General features: G+C 37.8%; 2 protein-coding genes and 2 non-coding genes across 4 annotated transcripts; 1 reads left to right on the forward strand and 3 right to left on the reverse strand.

Annotated features, from left to right (window-relative positions):
• Nucleotides 1–4912: 4912 nt before the first annotated feature.
• On the reverse strand, nt 4913–5960 carry LOC128744044 (alpha-tocopherol transfer protein-like). The gene is made up of 3 exons (XM_053840788.1): nt 5546–5960; nt 5031–5486; nt 4913–4956 (listed from the first exon to the last, which is right to left on the reverse strand). Exons 1-3 carry the CDS (start codon nt 5958–5960, stop codon nt 4913–4915), a joined length of 915 nt encoding a protein of 304 aa, XP_053696763.1.
• A 752-nt stretch (nt 5961–6712) lies between these two features.
• Nucleotides 6713–20348, reverse strand: LOC128743651 (clavesin-1-like). Its single transcript, XM_053840269.1, has 3 exons — nt 19836–20348; nt 19312–19767; nt 6713–6820 (listed from the first exon to the last, which is right to left on the reverse strand). The coding sequence occupies exons 1-3, from the start codon at nt 20260–20262 to the stop codon at nt 6768–6770; spliced, it is 936 nt and encodes a 311-aa protein (XP_053696244.1). The 5' UTR covers nt 20263–20348; the 3' UTR covers nt 6713–6767.
• On the forward strand, nt 6900–6979 carry Trnal-uag (transfer RNA leucine (anticodon UAG)). The gene has a single exon. It is a non-coding gene; the product is annotated as a tRNA-Leu (tRNA).
• Nucleotides 7896–7977, reverse strand: Trnal-aag (transfer RNA leucine (anticodon AAG)). Its single transcript has one exon. It is a non-coding gene; the product is annotated as a tRNA-Leu (tRNA).
• Nucleotides 20349–22022: the final 1674 nt, after the last annotated feature.

Raw genomic sequence — 22022 nt, forward strand, 5'->3', positions numbered from 1 at the left:
TAACCTGATAATCTTTCGATTTTGACAGTCGACTTGCCTCGCTGAAACTGGAAACGTTGCTGCAGAACCTGTGCCAGCTCGTGCGTGCTGAAGATCGTAGAGCCTTTGCATAGGCTTTCCGGGCCTGCTTGAAAGGCTCCACGCTATCCCTACAACGTCTATTCCAGGCTCTCCTGCATTGTTTCTTTAGTTCCGCGAGATTAGAGTTTCACCATGGTGTTCCTCTAGTCGTTTTAAAAGTTTTTAACGGGCAGGATACTTCAAAAGCTTCCGCAATAAAAGATGTTGTGACATCTACAGCCACATCCAAGTCGATCGATGACTCAATCGTCCGTTCGAATCCTTGAAATTTCGTCGCCAGTTCCTCCTCAAAGAGTTCCCAGTCGGAAAATCTCGGATTGCGAAATGTTGCAGCGTTCAAGGAGACACCCAAATGATCAAAATATATAAAGCAATGATCAGATATTGGTGTCTCATTTGAAACATGTCATTGCGCCAACTCATGACTGATCCTGTTAGAGCAGAGTGTTATATCTAACACTTTCTCTGTACCAGCTGGGCATTGGCATCACTGCCTACAATGAGCGGAAGCCCATTAGATTGGCAGTATCTCACCACATTTCTGAAATCGTCGCTGGGAGACGGCTCATCGTGTGGTAAGTATGCAGAACAGTAGACATAGCGCCTATGGACATCATCCACGACGAGTTCTAATGTGACTGTACAAATATCTCGAGTAGTCAACTCAGAGATAAGGTATGCACTTATTGACCTATGCAACAATATGCATGCCCTGAGCATTAAACGAGGATTTGTCATACCAGTTTTACTGAAAACTGCAAAGTTCTGGTTTCCAATATCCGTCGAATGAAAGTCCCCCTTCCGAAAATATGGCTCTGAACCAATGCGATGGTGACAGAGCCTTTAAAAAGTCTTTCGCATAAATACAAATTTGCTGCCCGTTTGTGTTGAAGGTTTATTTGTGCAACTCTAACTATTTGACTAGCGGAGTATATGCACAAACAATCTCCGACACAGATCAGACAGCAAATTGTAAGCGAAGTCAATTATGTTGGTCAGAACGCACTTGGCGTAATACCCATAAGGGAATTTGGGTAGGACTCCTATGTTGTTCCCACGAGGTGCAAGGGACAACAAAGATCGACCGTACCAGAGCCCCGCATGGCACAGTAGGGGCAAGATGCCCAAGGCACTCCGTTCGCGACTGGCATGTTTTCACCCCTCCAGCCATTCAGTCATCGGCACGGAGTTAGATTTTGACTGCCTGAGCCCCTACCTGATTTGCCGACTCTCACGGCAGGATCAGGTCCCGTGGCACAATTTTTGCCCAAACGTACAATTCGGCACCAACCTAAGCCTAAGGCTAAGCCAGCAGAGAAAATAACTCTCTCCCGGTACGCCCAGACCCCGCAGCCACGCCCTCCGAAAAACCGGCGCCGAACTGCATGATTAGGTAGCCGGAAACCATACGGCAAGTGTTCCACCTTCTCTGTCTGCGTACGACAACCAAGGTTGTGCACCACCAGGTGCGCAACTTTGGCTGCCGTACCCCAGCCGGCACCTCGTGGAGGTAGAGATAGGAGTTAGAAAACAGAGGTGATATATTTGCACATGTTCACTCATTTGCCAGCCAACTGGCGCCTCCAAGTTGACGCGATTAATTCGACAAACTGTTGGCGTCATACGCTGCTGGTTTTGTTGGTCTCTGACATTTAAAACTCGGAAGAGTTAAAAATGTTCAGTCCATCGCTTATGCTGTTCTGTACGATCAGTTTCATCCGATATCCACTCCCTCCACCCTGAAGGAGTTCTTGATGGCGGTCCATTGCTTTTCGACGGTTCTACCGTCGACTCCGAAGCGCGGGATTCAAGTTGTTCGAAAAAGGCCCTTTTTTCTCCAATCGGCACCCAACTTTTTTTTCCCGTCGCTGGACACGTGCTTATTGGCGGAACAAGCGCTCATTTCTAGGGGGCTACAGCCCTCCGCATTTTTTTCGACCATTATATTTGGTCGGCCAGCTCCATTTTTCTGGGGGGGAGGGCTAAACATATGTTTTTGGCATAACAAAAGAGGGAAACGGTTCCTTACCTATAAGGGAAAAGCAGGGTTCAAATGGGTAAAGGGGTGCGTTTCTCTTGCATTTGGAACGACAGCAGTTGTACAAGTTGTTTTATTTCTGGAAGGGGGAATAGGGTGGCCATTAAAAAGCGGGATGTTCAAAAACGTAAAAAATGCTTTGTATCGATTTACCGAATTTAGGGATTACCGAGAAAAAGACAGATTTACAAGTGGTTGGGGGACAACGCAAGAGGAACTGACAAAGGGAGTAGACTAGGGCTGTCGGTATTGAGTGCTTTTGGTGAAAACCGGTATTTCGGTATTGGCGTAGAAAATACCGGTAGTACCGGTAAAAAACCGGTATTGGCAGATTATTCGGAATCAATAGAAATGCCGATGATTTTCAGTAAATGTCTCTATTTTCAACCTTCAGTATCAGTATTGTTCCTTAGCAAAGTAGAATTTAAGCAGATATAATACGCTTAGTGATTTATTTCCCTTGCTAGATTTTATTGCCAGCGCTTCCAATGAAAATTTCTGCTTTCATCGAAGTCTGACAAACGGCTCTAAGCGCATCAGGAATTTTTCTCTCATTTATTCAAATTTATAGTAGGGAAACCCGCTTTTAACTATTTTTAAAAGTCCCGGTAATGTAGCTTCCAGCATATTAAATGCCCCGGACTCCTATTATCTCGTCACGAATTTTCCTGCATCCCCAGAGCAGAACCCATGCATAGCGTCATCCTCTTCATCATCGTTCACAGATATCTTCTCTTCTCCATTATCAATCCCACTACATATTCGCAGAGCTTGGAAATTTTATCTGCTTATTTGATCAATGCATCACTCGAAATACTTGAAAAATATTCCAAAGTCTTTCCTGGCAGATCCTTTAATGACAAGAATGCCCGAAAAGCGAAAATATTCCCGTATTCTGACTAGGGCTTGGCATCCTCGAAACAAATAAATGAAGCTGACTTTCTCTTACCTTCGCTTTATACATGAAGCGATTTGTTTCATTTGATGAACAGAACGTTTTAAGCAGGCTTCATCTGAAGTTAGTGACTATTTCAAATGACTACGATTGACAGTCAGGCACGATTTGCTGATGTTAAGTAGGTTAATTATAATACCTAAATTGTCGGAAATGTTACTTACATTCAATTCAATTGCATTCAAAGTTGCTAGCCTTCTACTGAATATTTGATAGACATTTGATTTGACAAACGAAACTTTAAAATCGGTCGACATTATGAAGTGAAAACCGTTTTATTGAGGCTGATTGAAGCCAGTTTTAAAACGGAGAGGCGTTGCTTCAGTCGAAACTAAAGCTTCATTACTTCATTGTTGAGTAGTGATTTGAAAAATCACTTATAAGTGACGTTGCTGGGCCCTGATTTTGTTGCCTAAATTCGTTATTTAAAAACTTCGAAAAATTTGGTGACTTTTAAATATCCAGTTGTTCAAAAATAAATTGAAACGCGACGTCTAGTTTTTACAATGAAACTTTTTTACGGCAAAGATGCTCTATTGTGCCTTAAACGGGTTCAAGAGCTATAATTATTTGACCTGCAATTTCACCTTCTTCATTGTTAGTAGTCGCAGAATGTCGTCAGCATTAACACCAAGTTGTTTCTCTATGAGTTTTACAATCTTCCGTCAAACTTAGTTCTTCTTTGAATAAGGAGTTAGATATTAGAAGATATTAGAAAATACCGGAAATACCGGTTTTTTGCTTTACCAAAACCGGTATTTCGGTATCCAAAAATTGGTCGGTATTACCGGTTTCGGTACTACCGGTTAGACAGCCCTAGAGTAGACATATTCAAATGAAAAAAGGGTTTTGTTTCTTGCATTATGAGAGTTTTCGTTAGAAAAACAGATGTATAAGTAACTGAGTGACAAAGGGGCCCCGAGTAAGATCGGGTAATCCGCTAGTAAGCACATAATATTGTCGTATTAGTACAAAGTTTTTCTGTCGTCCGAAATTTGAATCCGAACGGTAGTACTTTATGGATTTGAAACAGTGACATTGCTTTACGCACTAACGAGCAAATGTCTGGCACCGGCGTCCAACACAAACGAAATGTCATGTTGGACCGGATGCATCGTGTGTGAGAATTCCAAACGATTGCTTGAAATGGTGTGAGTCACTCTGCGGCTCTATGACGACTGCTACGTAGTACCTACGTATACGGTACGGAACTTACCGACGAAAAAGGATTCCGAAATGTGCTGTGCGCGTTCCGGTATTCGGCAACGAACGTTGTAAAAGTCAGCAAAACTAAAACTTTCTGTATTTCAAAACTGTTGTAGAGGTAAGATATTTTCGAATGCTGTTTCTCATTTCATATGATGATTAGATGCAGTTTGTTATAGGCTATGGATGTATTTAAATTAGGTGAAATGAACAGTGTGTATGTGTATTAGAGTGTTTCATTTTTTTTCAGACTTATATACTGATGAGTTGATACTGGTTTAGACTATCTGAGTTGTCATTTGATTTCGGCAACCAACAAATGAGATCAATAAACATGACTAAACATTTCAACTCCAAATGCAAACAGCATGGTAAATTATAATACTGGTCAGACCGATAAATCAAATAGCATAAACCGAACTCTAATAAACAGATCAAGTGATTTTATACTATTCTATTTATGTAATTGAAAGATTTCCTTTCAATATAAATTAAGAACAGGCAGTCTGCATTTTCTCCACCAATTCAAATGTAGCTTTATTCATATCCATTCATCAATCAAATAAAAAGTAGGTACACTAAATAAAAGCCTTATTACTCTGTTTGCGGGGTTTGCTGGTCACAGTGATCAGTCACTTGGGATCTGGCGTGCCGGTGTACCCAAATGAATTGTATTCTGGAAGCGTGTAAAAATTAAAAATTAAATTAAAGATGCCTGATTCGATTCAAAATTTCAACCAATCATCTCACCATCGACGAAACCAGCGTAATTCTCCAAATAGTCTGCCATTAACTTTCCATCGCAGTCGGGGGCTGCCAATGTTCCTCCGTATCTGGGCGGCAAACAGCGTGGATTGATGTGTTTTGCCAGTGATTTCCAATCTTTGCCATGCATATAGCATCTCTGTCGCATTCCCTTGCTCATAAACTGTTTCAGGATTGCAAACAACACATTATACATGATACCGTTGTTGACCGTGTGCATTCCTTTCGTCAGAATGGGAGTACAGTTTTCGATCAGATCGAACAGAACGTTGGAAACTCTTGGCGAAAAGTGGGATATTTGGCGCATTGACAGCTCTTCGACGTCAAATATCACCCGACAGCCATTCTTCTGTGCGCTCGGATGCAGCATCGTTAGAATGCCGCTTATCCGAATGGCGGTCATAAACTCGATCATGGATATTTTGGACGGATCCCATCGACCTGTTTGGAAAATTATAGCTGATCAATGAAAATTACTCGTACATACGTCGTTCACTTACTGCCCATTTCAACAACAACAATTAAAGCTCCATCATCGTCACACTCGGGCAAGTAACGGATAAAGCCTTGCTCATACACGTGTCGAATCTTTGCATAAGGCATCACATAGGTGGGCTCTCTGTACAGCAAACGGTAACCGTGGTCAAGCAGGGCAAATGCTTTTTCTGCATCATTCTCGTAGCAACGAAGATATACCATCACCGTCCAGTTGCTCTGGTCAACCACCAGGTTCAAGTTCGGTTTCGATTCCGCAATTCGTCGAAACTCTGCCAAGGCCGATGCCGTTTCATCTGACAGTGCATCGGCTATTAGTGACCGTTTGTCTTCCTCGAAAGCTGCTCGATTGAAACGAATAGCAAAACCACCACCCAAATCTATATAGGGATGATTGTTCTCGTCGTGCTGCACAGACATCTCCGAACGACTTCACTTGACTAAATGACTAAATCGCCTGCTTCTAAATCAGTTGCTTCAACAATCTCTAGTCACCTAATTACAGGACTATTTACAAACAAAAAAAAACTCCACAATATAATTGATACGAACTAATACGTCACACACTACAACCGAATCGTCGAAGCTCACTAAAGTCCGCTTCAAAGCGAGGCTCTGCGGTTTCTAATGTGATGACTCCCAAAAAAGTTATTTTTTTGTCTGTTTCTCTTTCCCTCTGACCATGTTACTCTTCGTTAGGGTGGACGAGAGATCTTTATGTATGGCTATATAAGTTGGCAATGGTCAAACCTCGTGAAAAACAAAATGCTGCCACGAGTGACCACTCTATTAATCTCGGCATTTTTGGCTACTTTTGTGCCCACTGTTTCTTCTAGCACACTCATGCTCATGTTCACACACGCATGTGTGAGCTACTAACTACTAATGAAGACCGTCACATCGTAACAATCAAAATAATTACATTGTGCGAGCAGAGCGGCAGACCAGTAGTTTTAGTCCACAACCAGCCAGCAATAGGTTTTAATGGTCACTTTTTCTCGCGGGCTCGCGCTCCCGTAATTGTTGGCCTTATGCTACTTCCTTGAATTTGGCTTACGATGTTTTCGTTGCCACCAAAAATAAGCCACATTTGCTAAGGCAAATAGGGTCCGAATAAAATTCATGGAAGTGAGACAGTAAGTTTATAAAATGAAAATAAAGACCCTTTTTGTCTTCTGTACCGTGCTTTATTCCAATTAACCCATGTAAAGAACCTTGAAACACAACTCATTGAGCACCTTTGCTATAGTATTTTCGCTTAAAACCAAATCCGTGCATTCCTGAAATAATAAAACGGGAATTAATTGAACAGATTACACGCTTTATTGTAATATATATTTTCGAATCCCAAAATAGAACGGCAGTGTGGCCGAGTGGTCTAAGGCGCTGGTTTTAGGCACCAGTCATTAATGGCGTGGGTTCGAATCCCACCGCTGTCAAAGATTTTTTGACTACGTGGGGCATTACCGCTTCTCCTTAATTAGTTTGATAAGAGGAAATGTTTATTTGATATAAATCAACCTAGGGACTGTGTTTTACAAGAAATGATGGGTCAATTTTATTGTTTCAGCTTATGGTTTTAGTTGTAATTGGCGTATGTACTATAATTTTGAGTTTTACAATTATACAATTTAATTGCAATAATTAAATTACAAAATTTGTGCACTTGATTTGCTCATAAAAGAGACATTGCAATTTTTGCAATTATTGCATTATTGCAATAAAATTGCACAGTTATAAAATTCAAAATTATGGTACATATACCTACTACAACTAAAACCATAACCTGGAACAATAAAATAAACCCATCATTTCTTGTAAAACACAGTTCCTGAGTTGGTTTATATCAGATAAACATTTCCTTTTATCGCAGATACAGACATTAAAGCTAGAACACTTTTTATCGAAAAACTTGTGTAAATAATATACTTTGAAAATGCTAGCTCACTGCTGCCATCTATTGAGCTTATTGCCACAATTCATCAATAATATCAATAATACCTGGCTTAACATCGGTAAAATAGTTATTCTTCAATATAGACCATAAGCGACTATAATTAACCCGCCTATAGGAACTCGCCTCTTATTGCTGGATTATCGACATTTGTTGACAATTGTTGTTATTTGCTGATTATTGTCGATAATTATTGCGGTCCTTTTTTATCGGTATTACCCTTAGTAGTTTCAGCTGGAAAATAATGATTGAAGTGCCATCTACAATTGATTGCTTACTATTCGTAACAAAAATGGCGGTCGTTTACACACGTAGTACAGGCACTCTCGAACGTCTGTATCTGCGCTTTTATCAAACCAATTGAGCAGAAGTGGTAATGCCCCGCGTAGTCAAAAAATCTTTGACAGCGGTGGGATTCGAACCCACGCCACATTTATGACTGGTGCCTTAAACCAGCGCCTTAGACCACTCGGCCACACTGCCGTTCTATTTCGGGATTCGAAAATATATACAGTTCGGACTAGATTATCCGTGGATTTCGATTTACCGAGGATTCGATTATCCGGGTTTTTAGACTCGATTATCCGGGTAAAAAAAAACATTTTTTTTTGAATAATTTATTTTACCCACAAATGTCATAGTTTTCACGTTAGATAATGATTCTAGCATGACAAATATTGATTTACCTCCCTAAAGGTATAAAATTCCTTTCTATATATTATCAGCGAGTAATGCAGATAATAGTATCAATTTTTTATTTTCAAACTGTTGCGTGGCATGATTCATAATTCATCGTCATCAACATCATCATCATCATTAAATTAATCATCATTCTCTACAAAATCATCATCATCTAAACCATCATCATCATGATCATCATTTTGATCATCATCCTCTTTATTTTGATCATCATCATCGTTTTGATTATCACCATCACGCTCAACATGATCATCATCAAAATAATCATCATCATCAGTGAAAAAAACATAGAAAGGAATTTTCTCACTTTAGGGTAAATGATTCAATAATAGAAAACATTTATGATACTTAAAAGAAAAAAATATGGCATACAAAAAAAATTTGTAAAATTTGCGAAGGTTATTAAAAGTAAAAGAACGGCGTATAAAATCTAAAAGAAAAGGATGTTTTAGCTGAAAAAGTGCGAGCTGATTGCAAATGCAGATAAGCTTGGATTAGTTAGTCGACAAGATAAACGCAAATAAACCGTACTTGTAATCTAGATATAGTAAGAACTGTAGCAATCTCGTTCCAGAAATCGACAGACTAAACTATCCATGCGTTTCTCACAAAAGCAGTAACCCACCATTTACTATACACTGTTAATAATAGCACAATATATAAATAAAAGGCTTAATCTTCTATTTATCTTTTTTGTTAACTCGTTGCTTTTCCTAATGTAAATAATCCGTCGAGCACTCCCGAGTAACTGTAAAATCAATAATTTATCATTTCGAAGTATTTAAGATGCTGTTCACGTATCTTCATTTCCTTTTGGTATAACGTAATTTGAGAACAGGCCCTTATTCTCAGATTCTGTTCCATAATCATAGTACGATTGTTATCCAAGATTTAAACTGTTTATTTTCTGGTTATAATATCTTTAATTACTACTAGCAAAGTATCAAGGTATTCTATTCGATGTGAATTCGTGTTACTGTGGTCCATTTATGCAGTTCAAAAACCGCTGTTACTCCATTTACCTTTTATTTTTTAATAGGTAAATGCAAACCATGATAAAAATTTGGATTAAAAAAGAACAAAACTTTTTCTAAAACTTGTATTATTCTACTTCAAAATTTTTAATAAATAATATTTAGCGCCCCTCCCCTCTTTTTCTTCTTAGCGGTACGTAGTTTTTTAACATCCTCACCCAAGTAACACTTGCAACATGTTTTTTAGAAAAATATTCAGAAAACAGTTGCATTTAAATTATAAATAAGTTGCATGGAAAACAAGATGTTATAAAAATGTTTTATTTCTAACGCCGATGTTTTCAGCCAGAATGACAGGTTAAAGTTGCATTTCGGTTGTAAAGCTAAGTTTTTATTGAACATTTACAACTGAGTATTCGCGACTACGAAAGTAAAAGAGATTTCTAAGTCTGTTCGCACTCACACGAAACCCCATGCCGAATTGTCAAAACTTGCGTGAAAACAAAAGCAAAAATACTTCCTTCTCTTTTTTTCTCACACAAAAATCAAACCAATATCAGCAACTTCGTAGTGGCGAATTGCCGGCATTGAACAGCGGCGAAGCGATGACAATGAGTACAGCACAGATCCATAACTTTGACACATTTTCGCAACATTGCAATATTTTATTGAGCTTAAATGCTCCAATTTATGAGTATTCTGGGTAGTTTTTGAGCGCAATTTAAGTTCTTTCACAAATAAAAATTAAGTGTGAATCAGTTGTAAGTTAACGCGAAACAAAATGCATACAGTAAAGCTTTTTATTGGTTTCGAATTTTTCGGTTATCGGTGTGCTCATTTGAACGCAATCTTGTATAAACATGGCCGATGACTGCGCCAAAATATAATGTAATAGATCATTATTTTTGTGTCGTAGAATGATTTTATATATACAGCCTGAATTCGTTAATTGGGCCACGACTGCACTCTAGCTGATTCGCTAATTGGGCCGACTGACAGTTGTTAGAAATTTCTAAACTCGAAAATTCCATACAATTTTGACATTCAAGTTGTCACATAGCCCAATTAGCGAACACCCAATTAACGAACCACCAATTAACGAAACTTTGCTGTACAAGGGACATATAACATAATTAATATAAAATATCCCACCGGTTTTCGAAGAAATTAGCATGTTTTGTGAGATTGTCATAAAATGATATTTATTTCGATTCCACTCGACTTTTGCTTATAAAAGTAAATCTTGAGCGCATCGATTTTTCGGAAGTAGCATGGCAAAGTTCACGATAAATTTAAAATTGCACTTTAGTTTGGGTTATTTGAAGGCTACAATGTTGCTTTGAGTGATTGATGAATTACCGAAATATAACTTTAGCCATTTTATCTTGCGAAAAATGTCTGTCATTATTTGCTTGTAAATGTAAATATAACTTCAGGGAAATATCAGAAAAAAAAATTCCTGTCAACAGCGCGATTAAGCTTTTCAGTTGGTAGTACAAAAACCATGCAACGCATAGGCGTCACTTTGAAATATTTCACAAACATGTTACATTTTAGCAAGTTTCTTGCGCTGTTTCAGTATTAATCCGGTCGTAATTAAGTATGTGGAAACGAAAGGTTAGCAATTCGATTTGTTTTAAATCCGTTGTCAATTCTTATTTAAAACCAAGTGTGTTACTTGGACAGTGATATATGGTAGCAAATTACATACTATGAGCATGGAAAGATCACAAGTTTGAATAAAAACGGCCTAAAACTACTTAAGTGCACTGTCAATTTCTCGTTTGTTTGAGAAACCCCAAATATCCATCAACTTTAAAGCCTTGTAATTTCAGCTAGAATCATTATTTTGATCAAAAGATAAGTCTACATAATGTATTTTAGATATTATCATAGAACCTCATACCAAAAAATATAAGGATTGGTTCAAAATTTTGAGAAAATCAGTTTTTTGTTGTTTTCCAACAATAGTGTCGAGTGGACTTGTGGGGTTTCTCAAACAAACGATTCAAATAGATTTATGACACCTACAAGTCAATAGATATGACACTCAAAAAAAATTTTGTACCACAAATATGATTCGATTATCCGGGTGATTCGATTATCCGGGCTGAAAATAAAAGTGAACACCCGGATAATCGAGTCCAGGCTGTATTATACCTAATGCACACTTAATTTTATGAATGTTTCTTGTAGCAATTTTTCTTTTTTTTTATGGTCTTCAAATGAAAATCGGTTGGGGGGCTCATGGTGAAAACGGCGATTTTTTTTATAAAATCCAAGATGGCCGCCAAAATTTTTTTTACTCCATTTGAAAACCCTGTTCTTCTTCACAGAACTGGGCCAATTGTTAGTTGTTTCATGGCAAATTTATGAAATATCACATGATGTAGATCTCAAGGTTTGCTCCAAATTCAACTTGTCTTGAAACTGTTAGGCTCCTTGGCGAACGAGGGGTCCACTATTTCAAAGTATCAAAAGTGAAATTCTTATTTTTTAACCATTTTCAACCAATTAAGCGCAATAATAGTACGAATATTTGAAGACCTCGTGTCAGTAGTGGCCCCGTTACAGCGAGAATTACTCATGGGTTCTGTAGTACATAACAAATTTATTTACTGGCAACATAATACAAAATTACATATTTTTCAGCGGAATATGCCTACTTATTTTAAAAATAATTCTTAAGTCGAGGTTCTTGAGAATTTCTTCGCACTTCTCATGAAAAAAATCTGTCTGATCTGTAACATTTTGCTGAATATTTGATAAATGTATAATATATGATATTATACATTTGATATAAGAAGTAATCAACGTGGGACACTTTCGGAACGCTTGATCACCCGGGACAAGTCCGAATCCGCGACTATCCTGCAAAATTTGGGACCCCTGGTCACGACATGCTACAAACTAATAGATGATTATCAAATCATAAATACCGAAATACCGGTTTTGGAAATGTATAAAACCGGTATTTTCGGTATTTTTCTACTATTCTGATTTATTCAAACTCCCTTCAAAATTTGCTTCGGATGTCTACTCCAATATCAGAAAAGAAACTAGAAGTATGTAAAACTTCGAACTATTCTTCGATTTGAAGGGTCCTGCAAAAAACTGTGGGTCAATCAATATAAGCTTTTGAACCTGGTTGAGGCCCAGTAGAACACGTTTGCTACAAAATTGATTCACTATACGAGACACACGTAGCATTTCAATTTAGTAGTTAGGCTTTATTTTCATTGATTTATGTCTGAAATAATCCTGCTATGATTCGGGATAACTTCAGAAAAATGGAACCAAATTTTTCCAATATTATTTCTGGTTCTTGGTTCTTGTAAGCAGGGATGGCACGATCACTTTGACTCACACACATTCACATTCACATTCATTTGACAGTACCTTCTCAGCAAAGAAAAAATGTTCGAAGCTTTATATAGGACATTTGTAGAATTAGTTATTATCTACAATTTTGCAGAATAAAGTTTTGCTGTATCTTTTGTAGTTACGGCGCTACAATGCTAGTAACTCATTAGTGACTAAATGAAAGTTCACTTAGTCACTAAAGAGGTACTAGCATTGTAGCACCGTAAATACAAAAGATACAGCAATACTGTATTCAGAAAAGTTGTAGATAATAACTAGTTCTTCAATCGTCCCATATATAACTTTGTCAAATTCTGCATGACTGAGACGGTACTGTCCAATGAATGTAAATTGAGTTAAAATGATTGTGCCATCCCTGCTTGTAAGACTAGTTACTTGGAAATCGTACAGAAATTATTTTACATAGAGCCAAAAGTGTAACGGCAAGTATCCTTATTTTTTATGTCGAGGACGTAAAGATTAAGTTTAGACGTAAACCCGGACCTAACATTGGAGTAAAATTTAAACTTTAAACTTTAAATTTGAATTCGAACTCAAAGTTTTCTTTGAAGGTAAGCAAAGTCTTGGGCTATAAACCTAAAATCAGTTATATCTTATTAACTCATACAGATAAAACAAAACGTCTTCAGTAACAATATTCCTCTTTTATGTGCAAAATGCTTTCTAGAACATCACATTGAGCTATCTGTTGAAACAAACATGTCACAAGAAGAAATGTGATTTGAGGGGTCGTTTATAAATAAAGGTCTATTGCTGAAAATGAGTAATAGGTGGAAGTTTGATATATTTCACTTTCACTCAGGTGTTCATCCGGTCGCTCGAATTTGCGATGAAAGAGAACCTGATGAATTTGAGTCAGGTGAGAAGAAGTGAGAAGTGAGAATTGTCGCCAAAAAAGTAAAGTAAGTATGCATGTTTCGGTGGCACTCTCGAGTCCCTTCGAAACGCGCATAGGGTTGCGGCAAGGGGATGGATTCTCCTGTATTGTTATTCAGCATCGCTATTGAAAGTGTGATCTAGTGTGCGGGCATCAATCTACAATCGGGCATTTTCTACAACTCACGCTAATCATCATTTTGTAGCAACCCTAGTTTCGGGAGATACGATTTTTCAAACATAGTACCTTTTAAAATAAATACACCCTTTTTAAAAGTGATTCTTGAGCCCAAATGGTGCTAAACTCTGTGGAAGGTGTATATTTGCTCCTATCAAACACGTAGATAACATTTAGAATAAATAGTTCAAGTTTTATCATTTACCTTTTTCACGTGGAACTGCTAAAATTTAAAAATTGCGAAAATATTATTTGTTCTGCCTTCAGAAAAACGTTAATACCTCAGCGAGATTTGAACATATGTCCATACTTTCTTCGGCAAAGTTGTTCATCATACAATTTCCTATATATCTACAGTATACGTACGTTACTCTGAGATACTGTTCGATACCCTGTTTTGACGTTTATTTAAATGAAATTTCGAAAATTTTAAATTTTTGCCGAATTCAATAAATTTTTGTAACCAAATATGACTCCAGACATGCCACCATGCCTTTTTTTTTAATGTATCCGATCTCAATGATTGTGAAAAAAATAGTTAACATGTAATAAACATGTGAAAAAAATAGGTAACATGTTCTGGCGGGTGTTGTGGGTTCGAATCCGGTTATAATCTCATATTATAGCTTGGTTCGACTCATGCACCTTCCAGCATTGGACAAAAGGTAGGAGTCAAAACGACTACTTGTTAAGCGTAGCCCCCCCCCCCCCCCTCATCACCTTTCCGCTCTTTCCCCTCCTTCACCAAAAAAAAATTCATTTCTTTCTCCTATTTCATCAATTGTAGAACCATCGTTTCAAAAAAAAATTTCTAAAAATATTTTTTTTAATTTAATTTGGTCCTCTTGAAAAATGCCATTTTTTCCTAAAACTCAAATGTGCGACCCCTAAATCGCGGCAACCAATGTTGACGTCATATAAAAGTTTTGTTGTGATCCCCTAAGCTTTCATTTGAGGGGTGAGCCCCCGGGTTTTCTGACATAGTGCTATTTTGGGATTCTCTACTGTGCAGTGAAATCTGTTCTCTTCAAGAATCTCATCTGCACTAGGAACAGAGGGGCCCAACGTGCGTAAGAGCCACCTCGACTCTATGCTACTTGAAGAAGGAGGAGGAATTATTGTGCAGCCGCCTCCAAAATCCATCCACGTCAGCTCGGAGCTCGTGAGCTGGCAAAATTGCTGGATTATCCTAAAGGCACTGCAGCGCCTAAAAAAAAGTACAAAGTAACTTTCACGAACTACTCGTAAAGTGAGCTCTTGATCATCTTCTGTGGCTGAAGGCCATTTGGAGAATCAAGGATGATCCGAACATCTCGCAATATGATTTGGCTGAAAAACTGAATGCTGTCCGCTGTTTTGTACGGTAAATCCGTCTCCGAGACGATTGCATGTATTACAAAGCAAGTAGACAACCGAACCGAAGCTGTACGGTCAGCTATTGGTGAAATGCGAAGGATGTGTCGACGATGAAACTTATGCCAAAGCCGATATCAACCAAGTCCCGGGGGGGTTCAAATTCTACAAGGCTCCTGCTCGCGGTAAGATTCCTAATAAACCCTAGTTTGTTTTGACGGATAAGTTCGCGAAAAAATTCATAATTTGGCCAGGGATCTGTTTCTGTGGATAACTAGAATTTTTGTGACGGATAAGACCATAATTCGGCAGTATACAAAAGGGAGTTTCTCAACAAATGGATCGAATCCTTCATTAGGTTCTATGATTACTGATCAGTTCGCTCCGTGGTAGGATGATCGTCTGTTCGAATCTCGGCTGGGTGGTGCTACGAGAGTCAGTAGAATCGGTGCGCTAGCCCCGTAATTGTCCTATACTCTCTAATAACTGGCTGCGAAATTTGTCAACAACCAAGGGTCAAGCCAAGCCTGAAGACGTTTATACCTAAGACCTTGTCCCATTATGTCCAGTTACGTTTTAGTCAGATCTAGCCGACTGCCATTACAGTAAGGACAAGCTACAATGCACTAGTGTGAACTTGATGATGTTTGAACAGTTTTTGACCGTTCTACTCCTTATGAGTGAAGTTTTTGAAATTTTTTACTGAGTCATGTTGGGGGCGAGGTTGGGGGTGTACAGAATCGCAGTAAACTTTTGTTGTGAAGATTTAAAAGCCGAAAACAATTATGCGTCAACGCGTCTGTCAGCGTTATTCTGACAGTTTGCCCACAGGTTAACCTGACGTCACCTGAACAATCGTGTCGCAAATCGATCTTACACGCTCCCAATAAAAACACTAGACAAATTCATGAGTTGACTGAAGTGTTTTGCTATCCCAAATTCCTGAAATCCATTTGAAGAACGACTGACCTTCTAGACGGGAAACCCAAAAGTGATAGAAAAGCAAAAGCAGTTAACAGAAAACTAGCAGTTTTTGTGCCCAAAAGCGGGGTTCTGTTTATACTATATATAGTTTCCTTGTGTCTGACTGTAACGCTAGATCCAAGCAAGCTGTTGAATAAAAAATTTTCTAGACTCCAACGCGTGTTGTGAAGGTAACAATGATTTCAGTCAGTGGGTGGGTGGGTGAAATAGGCAATTTGATGGGCTGCTACATAATGCAATACTGATTTTAACAAGTCCTGGCCTTGAATAAAAACATTTGATTTCAACACAAATTTTTGAAGCAAACGTCAACCGTTTAAGATTGATGTGTGATTTGGCACGTGGTAATAAGGATAGCCTACGAGCTGCCAAAGTAGCGCTTACTCAATATAAAGCGCGAAAACGCATATCCCGTTGAGTATTTTTATTCCTACATTTACTTCTTCCGGAGTTTCTTACGAGCTAAAACCCTTTCCGAGTCAGGTGTGGGATGATATCTGAATCACACAGAAGTAATGTAACGTGTTTTCTTAAACAGTCTAATGTTTTATCAAGGACACATTCAAAGTTTGATGATAAAAAAACAGCCAGAATTAATCAAAATATGGTTTATGTGGAATTTTTTGTTCCATGATTTTGACGTTAAGTTGATTTACGAACGCGACCTGAAATATCTCAATATAAAGTAATATAAATATTGAACTCCACAAATTCAGGTACTATAAAAATTTAGTAGAAGTAGCTTTAGACATTTTCATTTTCAAGTATTTCAAAAGTATTCTAATTTTTTCAAGGGACTCGGTTGCAGAAAAGCCGTCGAAATCTCCAATGTCCAAAGGTTTAGTATTGCATTGGTTCGATTTCAAACAAATAGCTAATCTGAGAGTTTGTCCGGTTTACTAAAACGAAGGATATTTTTGTAGCTGTGGGCCAACGATTTTTGCCCTTTTATCTAAGCCCCGTTTCCTTCGTTTCTAAATAACACGTGTTTTAATTAATGGAAGGTTGCCAATTTTAAAACTGTTTCACTAATAAATTTTACGTGCTATAGAATTGTAAACCATATTACATTTTCAAAGGTTTTGGTATCGTGGCTAGCCACGACGGGTCAACCTAGTAGAAATATATTCACTGCATTCTTCTTGCCAATCCAACACAGCGAATATATTTTTGTGAACAAAATTTTTGTTTCAAACAAAGAAACTACTTTTAAAATTTGCAGAATCGATGACGACTAATTTCACCTTAATCGTCGATCTCATTCCAAAGCGGTGACATTTTTCAAACGAAACCCGAATAAATTCCTGGACGAGAATATAACGTAGTCTTACAGGAATTTGGTCCGTATCCGTATATTTACATCTTCTTCTGAACTTCTTCTGAAAAATATCAATGGGATATAGTATTTGATAAACGTTAGGATTGGAAAACATTAACTTTAAAAGTTAGAAAAAATAAGACAATGCTAACGACTGGAGCTGGTGGTGGAGCAGACTGTGGGATTAATGACGCTGACTTGCTGGTGTATGACATTCTGTGAAAAAGAAGGGACAGCATGAAAAAATAAACTAGCAGAAGTAGCAAAATATTCCTTCACATAAACCAAAGTCTTGGCGCTACATTCCGATGGAATTTCTGTTTTTTTTTGTTCGACAGACTTCACAGCCAACAGTTAATAGTGTATACAGGACAGAACAATTGGGGGGTCGTATTGATTTCTCTGTTGAGATTCAAACATACGACGATTGATTGGCTTGTTAGACCAGTGTCGTACATCGAGACCAACTGGGAAGTCGTTCACATATAATGCATATTTTTCAGTATTAATCGAAATTTTAGAGCACTCAATAGGATCTAGTCTAGGACCTTACTAGTTTTAAGTGATAGTTGACGATAGAAGTGGTTGAGTAAGAATGTGCGCTAAAATCACTAGAAATTGAGAATATGTTCGTAGAGAATTATCTCATTTGAATTCAAACACAAACTTCCAGAATCCAAGTTTTTAAAAAATTGTATTGTAATATTTGAATATTTTGATGAAAATTCTCATGATTTGACTCAAATATCATTGTATTATAAAATGACATTTTAATGGAAGTAAATACACAAAAAAAAAATTAGTTTAATTCCTTTTATTTCTACTACTTAACTGGCCGTGATAGTTGACGTAATAAATAATCAGATTGGTTTTTCTGGCCAAAATGTACTTTTTGTTGCAACACATGCTTAACTGTGTGCCACACAAAATGTACACATAAATGACAGATTTTTGTTTGAAAACATGTAAGCAATAATGGAAAACCCATTTAGCACTCTGCCTTCAGTTGGAAATCCCTGCAAGGAAAAATCCACAATCGAACAAATTTTCTATACGCTGCTCGTTTCTCAGCTCAGAATTTGCATAGTCATAACTGTTAACAAATGCATCTCTTGAATTAGCATATGCACTTTGAATATTGTTTGTCAAACTCTTGTCTTGACAGCGTTCTTGATTCATCAAAAGACGTCTGACTTCAACTAACTCTACTTCAAGACAAGAGTGGGCTTTTAAACTCAGTATTAACATCATTTTGGACCTAGTTTAAAATTTATCATGAAGTTAAGTGCAATCGTATTGTGAAATAATCAAAATCTATTTTGAAACATAGTCACTGGACCATGCAGCTTTCGAATTTAATTTTTTGATGTTTCGGTAAACCAGCATTACAAATTTGAAAATGTTCGCCCAAAAGTTTATTATATTAACAACCAATAAGAATTCAATGTCCCAAGACGAAGAACTGATCATTTGAGTACTCTAAGAAATGCTGCTATTACTAGCAGTGTGGGTTTTACGCCAAACTATGAGAATAAACATTTATTAAAATGCAGTGGCGTAAGCGTTTTTCAGATAGATTAAATTGCAAAAAATTACAAAACCCTCTCGTCCCTTCTCTTACCAATAATATTTTCAAAAATGACAGAATATTTGATTGAAAATATTAAGAGATAGAAATATTCATCTAAAAACAATCTAAAAACGGTGTTTTTTCAACAACGATGAAGATGATTATTACGTCAACTATGAAACCAAGGACAGTTAATGCGATCTTCACAGATAGGCATACATTTCGGTTACGACTTGTAACCTTCATTTGACATAATGTTTTTATTTTACTCATTGCTGCAAATCAAGAAGCAACGTTAAATTAATTTCTCCAACCTTGGTCACCAAGGTGCATTTGAAAACCATAAATAAAAGCCTGAGTGCAAATTCAAGATGAAAATTATTTAGAAACAGAAGGCCAAAATCAACTCTTCCGGGACCGAACCACATCATGGTCGCTCTTCATCTCGTCGGTTGAAGGTCAAATGTGAAATCATACTCACTCTTCATCCATTCATCGTAGTGCATCATCAAATCACCGAGCAGCCGACCATCGTAAGCGGGTGCTTTAGAAGTTCCGCCGAATCGCGGTGGGAGCACTTTTAGGCTAATGTATTTGCCAAGTTCGGTCCAGTTCCTGCCGTGGATCATCATCTTCGCGCGCATTCGTTTCGACATAATTGGCTTCATGATCGAAAACAGAACATTGTACACCATTCCATTGTTGACGGTGTGGACATGCCGTAATCTTACAGGGGAACACTTGTCCAGCTGATCCAGCATTATCTTGGTAGCCTGTGGCGTAAATTGCATTATCTGCGTCATCGAAAGGCCTTCCACATCGCTGATCATTTTGTAGCCATGAATTTGTACTTCTTCACTTTGCATCAGAGCCGAAATGAGAGCGTTGCAAGCGGTGTTCAGTTCCACCAGTGACACTTTTGAAGGATTCCATTTTTCTGCAGACAAAACAAAGGTGAAAAGCATTATCACAGAAACAATTCATAACTATTTTAGTTTCACTCACTTCCGGATTCAACAACAACAACTGCCGAACCATCCTCGTCGCGCTCGGGAAGCAACCATACCAAACCTTCGTCAAATACGTGCCGTATGGATGCCACGCTACCAAAGTAGTCACAGTTCGTAGACTTTTGGTAACCGGTATCGGCAAGGATCTGGTAAGTTTCTTGTGGATCATTCGCACCTGCCCGTAGGTACGTGGTTACGTACCAATCTTCATGAAACGGAAGATTGAAACGCTCATCGGCGCCAACCAAACGGCGAACTTCCTCCATTGCCCGTGTTACATGTTCCGGGTTGTCGTTGATTTCCTGGCGGGCTTTGGCCGCGAACTGCTCATCATGCTTACAGTGATCTTCCTGAATACAGATCTGATATCTGCCATCGAGTTCTATATACGGATAGTTTTTTTCGTTGTACTTCAAAGACATGTCCTCTGACTTCCGGTAAGCTATAAAACACTGCAAATCAACTTAATTCTGAAAATGGATTTGGTTAGATGCACGAATACGAAAGGAATAACCGTTCACCACGATTGGTGATGAGCAACTGATGCCCGGAACAACCATACGTTCGGCATTAAGTGAGACCCTCTTGAATGGTTATGTGATTCAGAGTTTTTTTTGTGTTACAAACTCTCTTTGGACTTTGAAGATCAATTATTGCTATCCACGGTGGTCCAACCGTGCTCCATGCTACATAGAAACCGTTACCATCAGGGAAAAGCAAAAAGGTTGCTTCTGCGTCATTAACAATGGACGCACGAATCGCTGTTATGCCACTCCTATTCTAAACTTTGGCACATCTAAACACCATTTAGCTTACGTTTTATCAATTCTGTTATAACGATTGAATGATTTCGTTTGGACCAACATAGCACGCCACCGACGATATCACAATACTACTCGTCAGCGTGAATCACTTCAATTTGCGCACTATGTACATATCGCATCAAATAGACCATTGATCTTCGGTATGGTTGTTATTAGCCGTATGACGTTTACTCAATTATCTCTCAGTACATTAAACCTTCTGAGGTTTCTGAGTACATCAGCACCTAGGTACATTTGAGTAAGTTAATGTCTTGGCAAACTTACCAGCACCAGTTCTAGCAAAAAATTCGTGCGAATAGAATGACGTAGGATTAAGGTGAAATTTGTCGTCATCAATTCGGCTAATTTCAAAAGCAAAAAAAACTTTGAAACAAAAAATTTGTTCATGAAAATATATTCGCTGTATTCAAATTGGCAAGAAGAATGCAGTGAATACATTTCTACAAACAGAACCCAGCTTTTGGACCGAAATTAGGCTCTCCGACGAAACGATAACGACTGCTAGTTTCCCGTTAATCTATTAATGAAATAGTGGACTCTATTGTGACTAACATGAAACAAGAGTCGTGCGTGTTGGAGCAAGGAGCACGCACGTGAATAGTACTGTTGAAGTTTTATGATAATAGTATTAAAGTGTATTATGTTTATTTAATGCAAGTAACTTAAATAATTGAAAATTTAACTAATTTTGGTCACCAAAGATAAATAAATGATATAGCGATGTGAACTTACTTGGTTTGAATGGCTGTTTGGAAAATACTTTTGAGGAAATGGAAAATAACTTTTGAGCTTTGTCCATACTTTCTGGGACAATCTTTTAAGTAACTGATTGTGAAAGCATGCGAGTGTCTTCCATATTATTGTTTGTAGTTGTTGTTGTTGGTTGTTGTTGTTGTTGCTGCTGTTGTTTTATTTGAGAGGTTTTATAGTTTGTGAATTCGCTTGTACCAAGATTGGTATAATAAAATTGTATGTCATAGCTCTATGTATGCTCTATGCTCTATGATTTTAAGTAGGGTATTGTCATTATCGTCAGGCCACTGTCATGGTCGGGCCACCACAATTTTACAGTTTTAGTAACTCATGATATCTATGATACAACCATTGTAAAACTTCTTACTGTGATAGCTAACTTTTCACAATATTGTGAATTTCAATCGTGTATTCAAAACACCCGTACTGAATTCAGTGACTAAATCTTACAAAAAAAAGTTTTCCAGGCGCAATGAATTTTTCTTCAAGAAATGATTCATGAAATGCAATTATCGAGATAAATTTTGAAAATGTATGAAGTGTGTTGTGCTGCACACGAAGACTATAGAAAAATCCCTTCCAGTAAGGTGTTTGGGAAGGCTAAG

Source organism: Sabethes cyaneus, chromosome 3 (genome assembly GCF_943734655.1).
Source record: "Sabethes cyaneus chromosome 3, idSabCyanKW18_F2, whole genome shotgun sequence".
Taxonomy (NCBI): Eukaryota; Metazoa; Arthropoda; class Insecta; order Diptera; family Culicidae; genus Sabethes; species Sabethes cyaneus.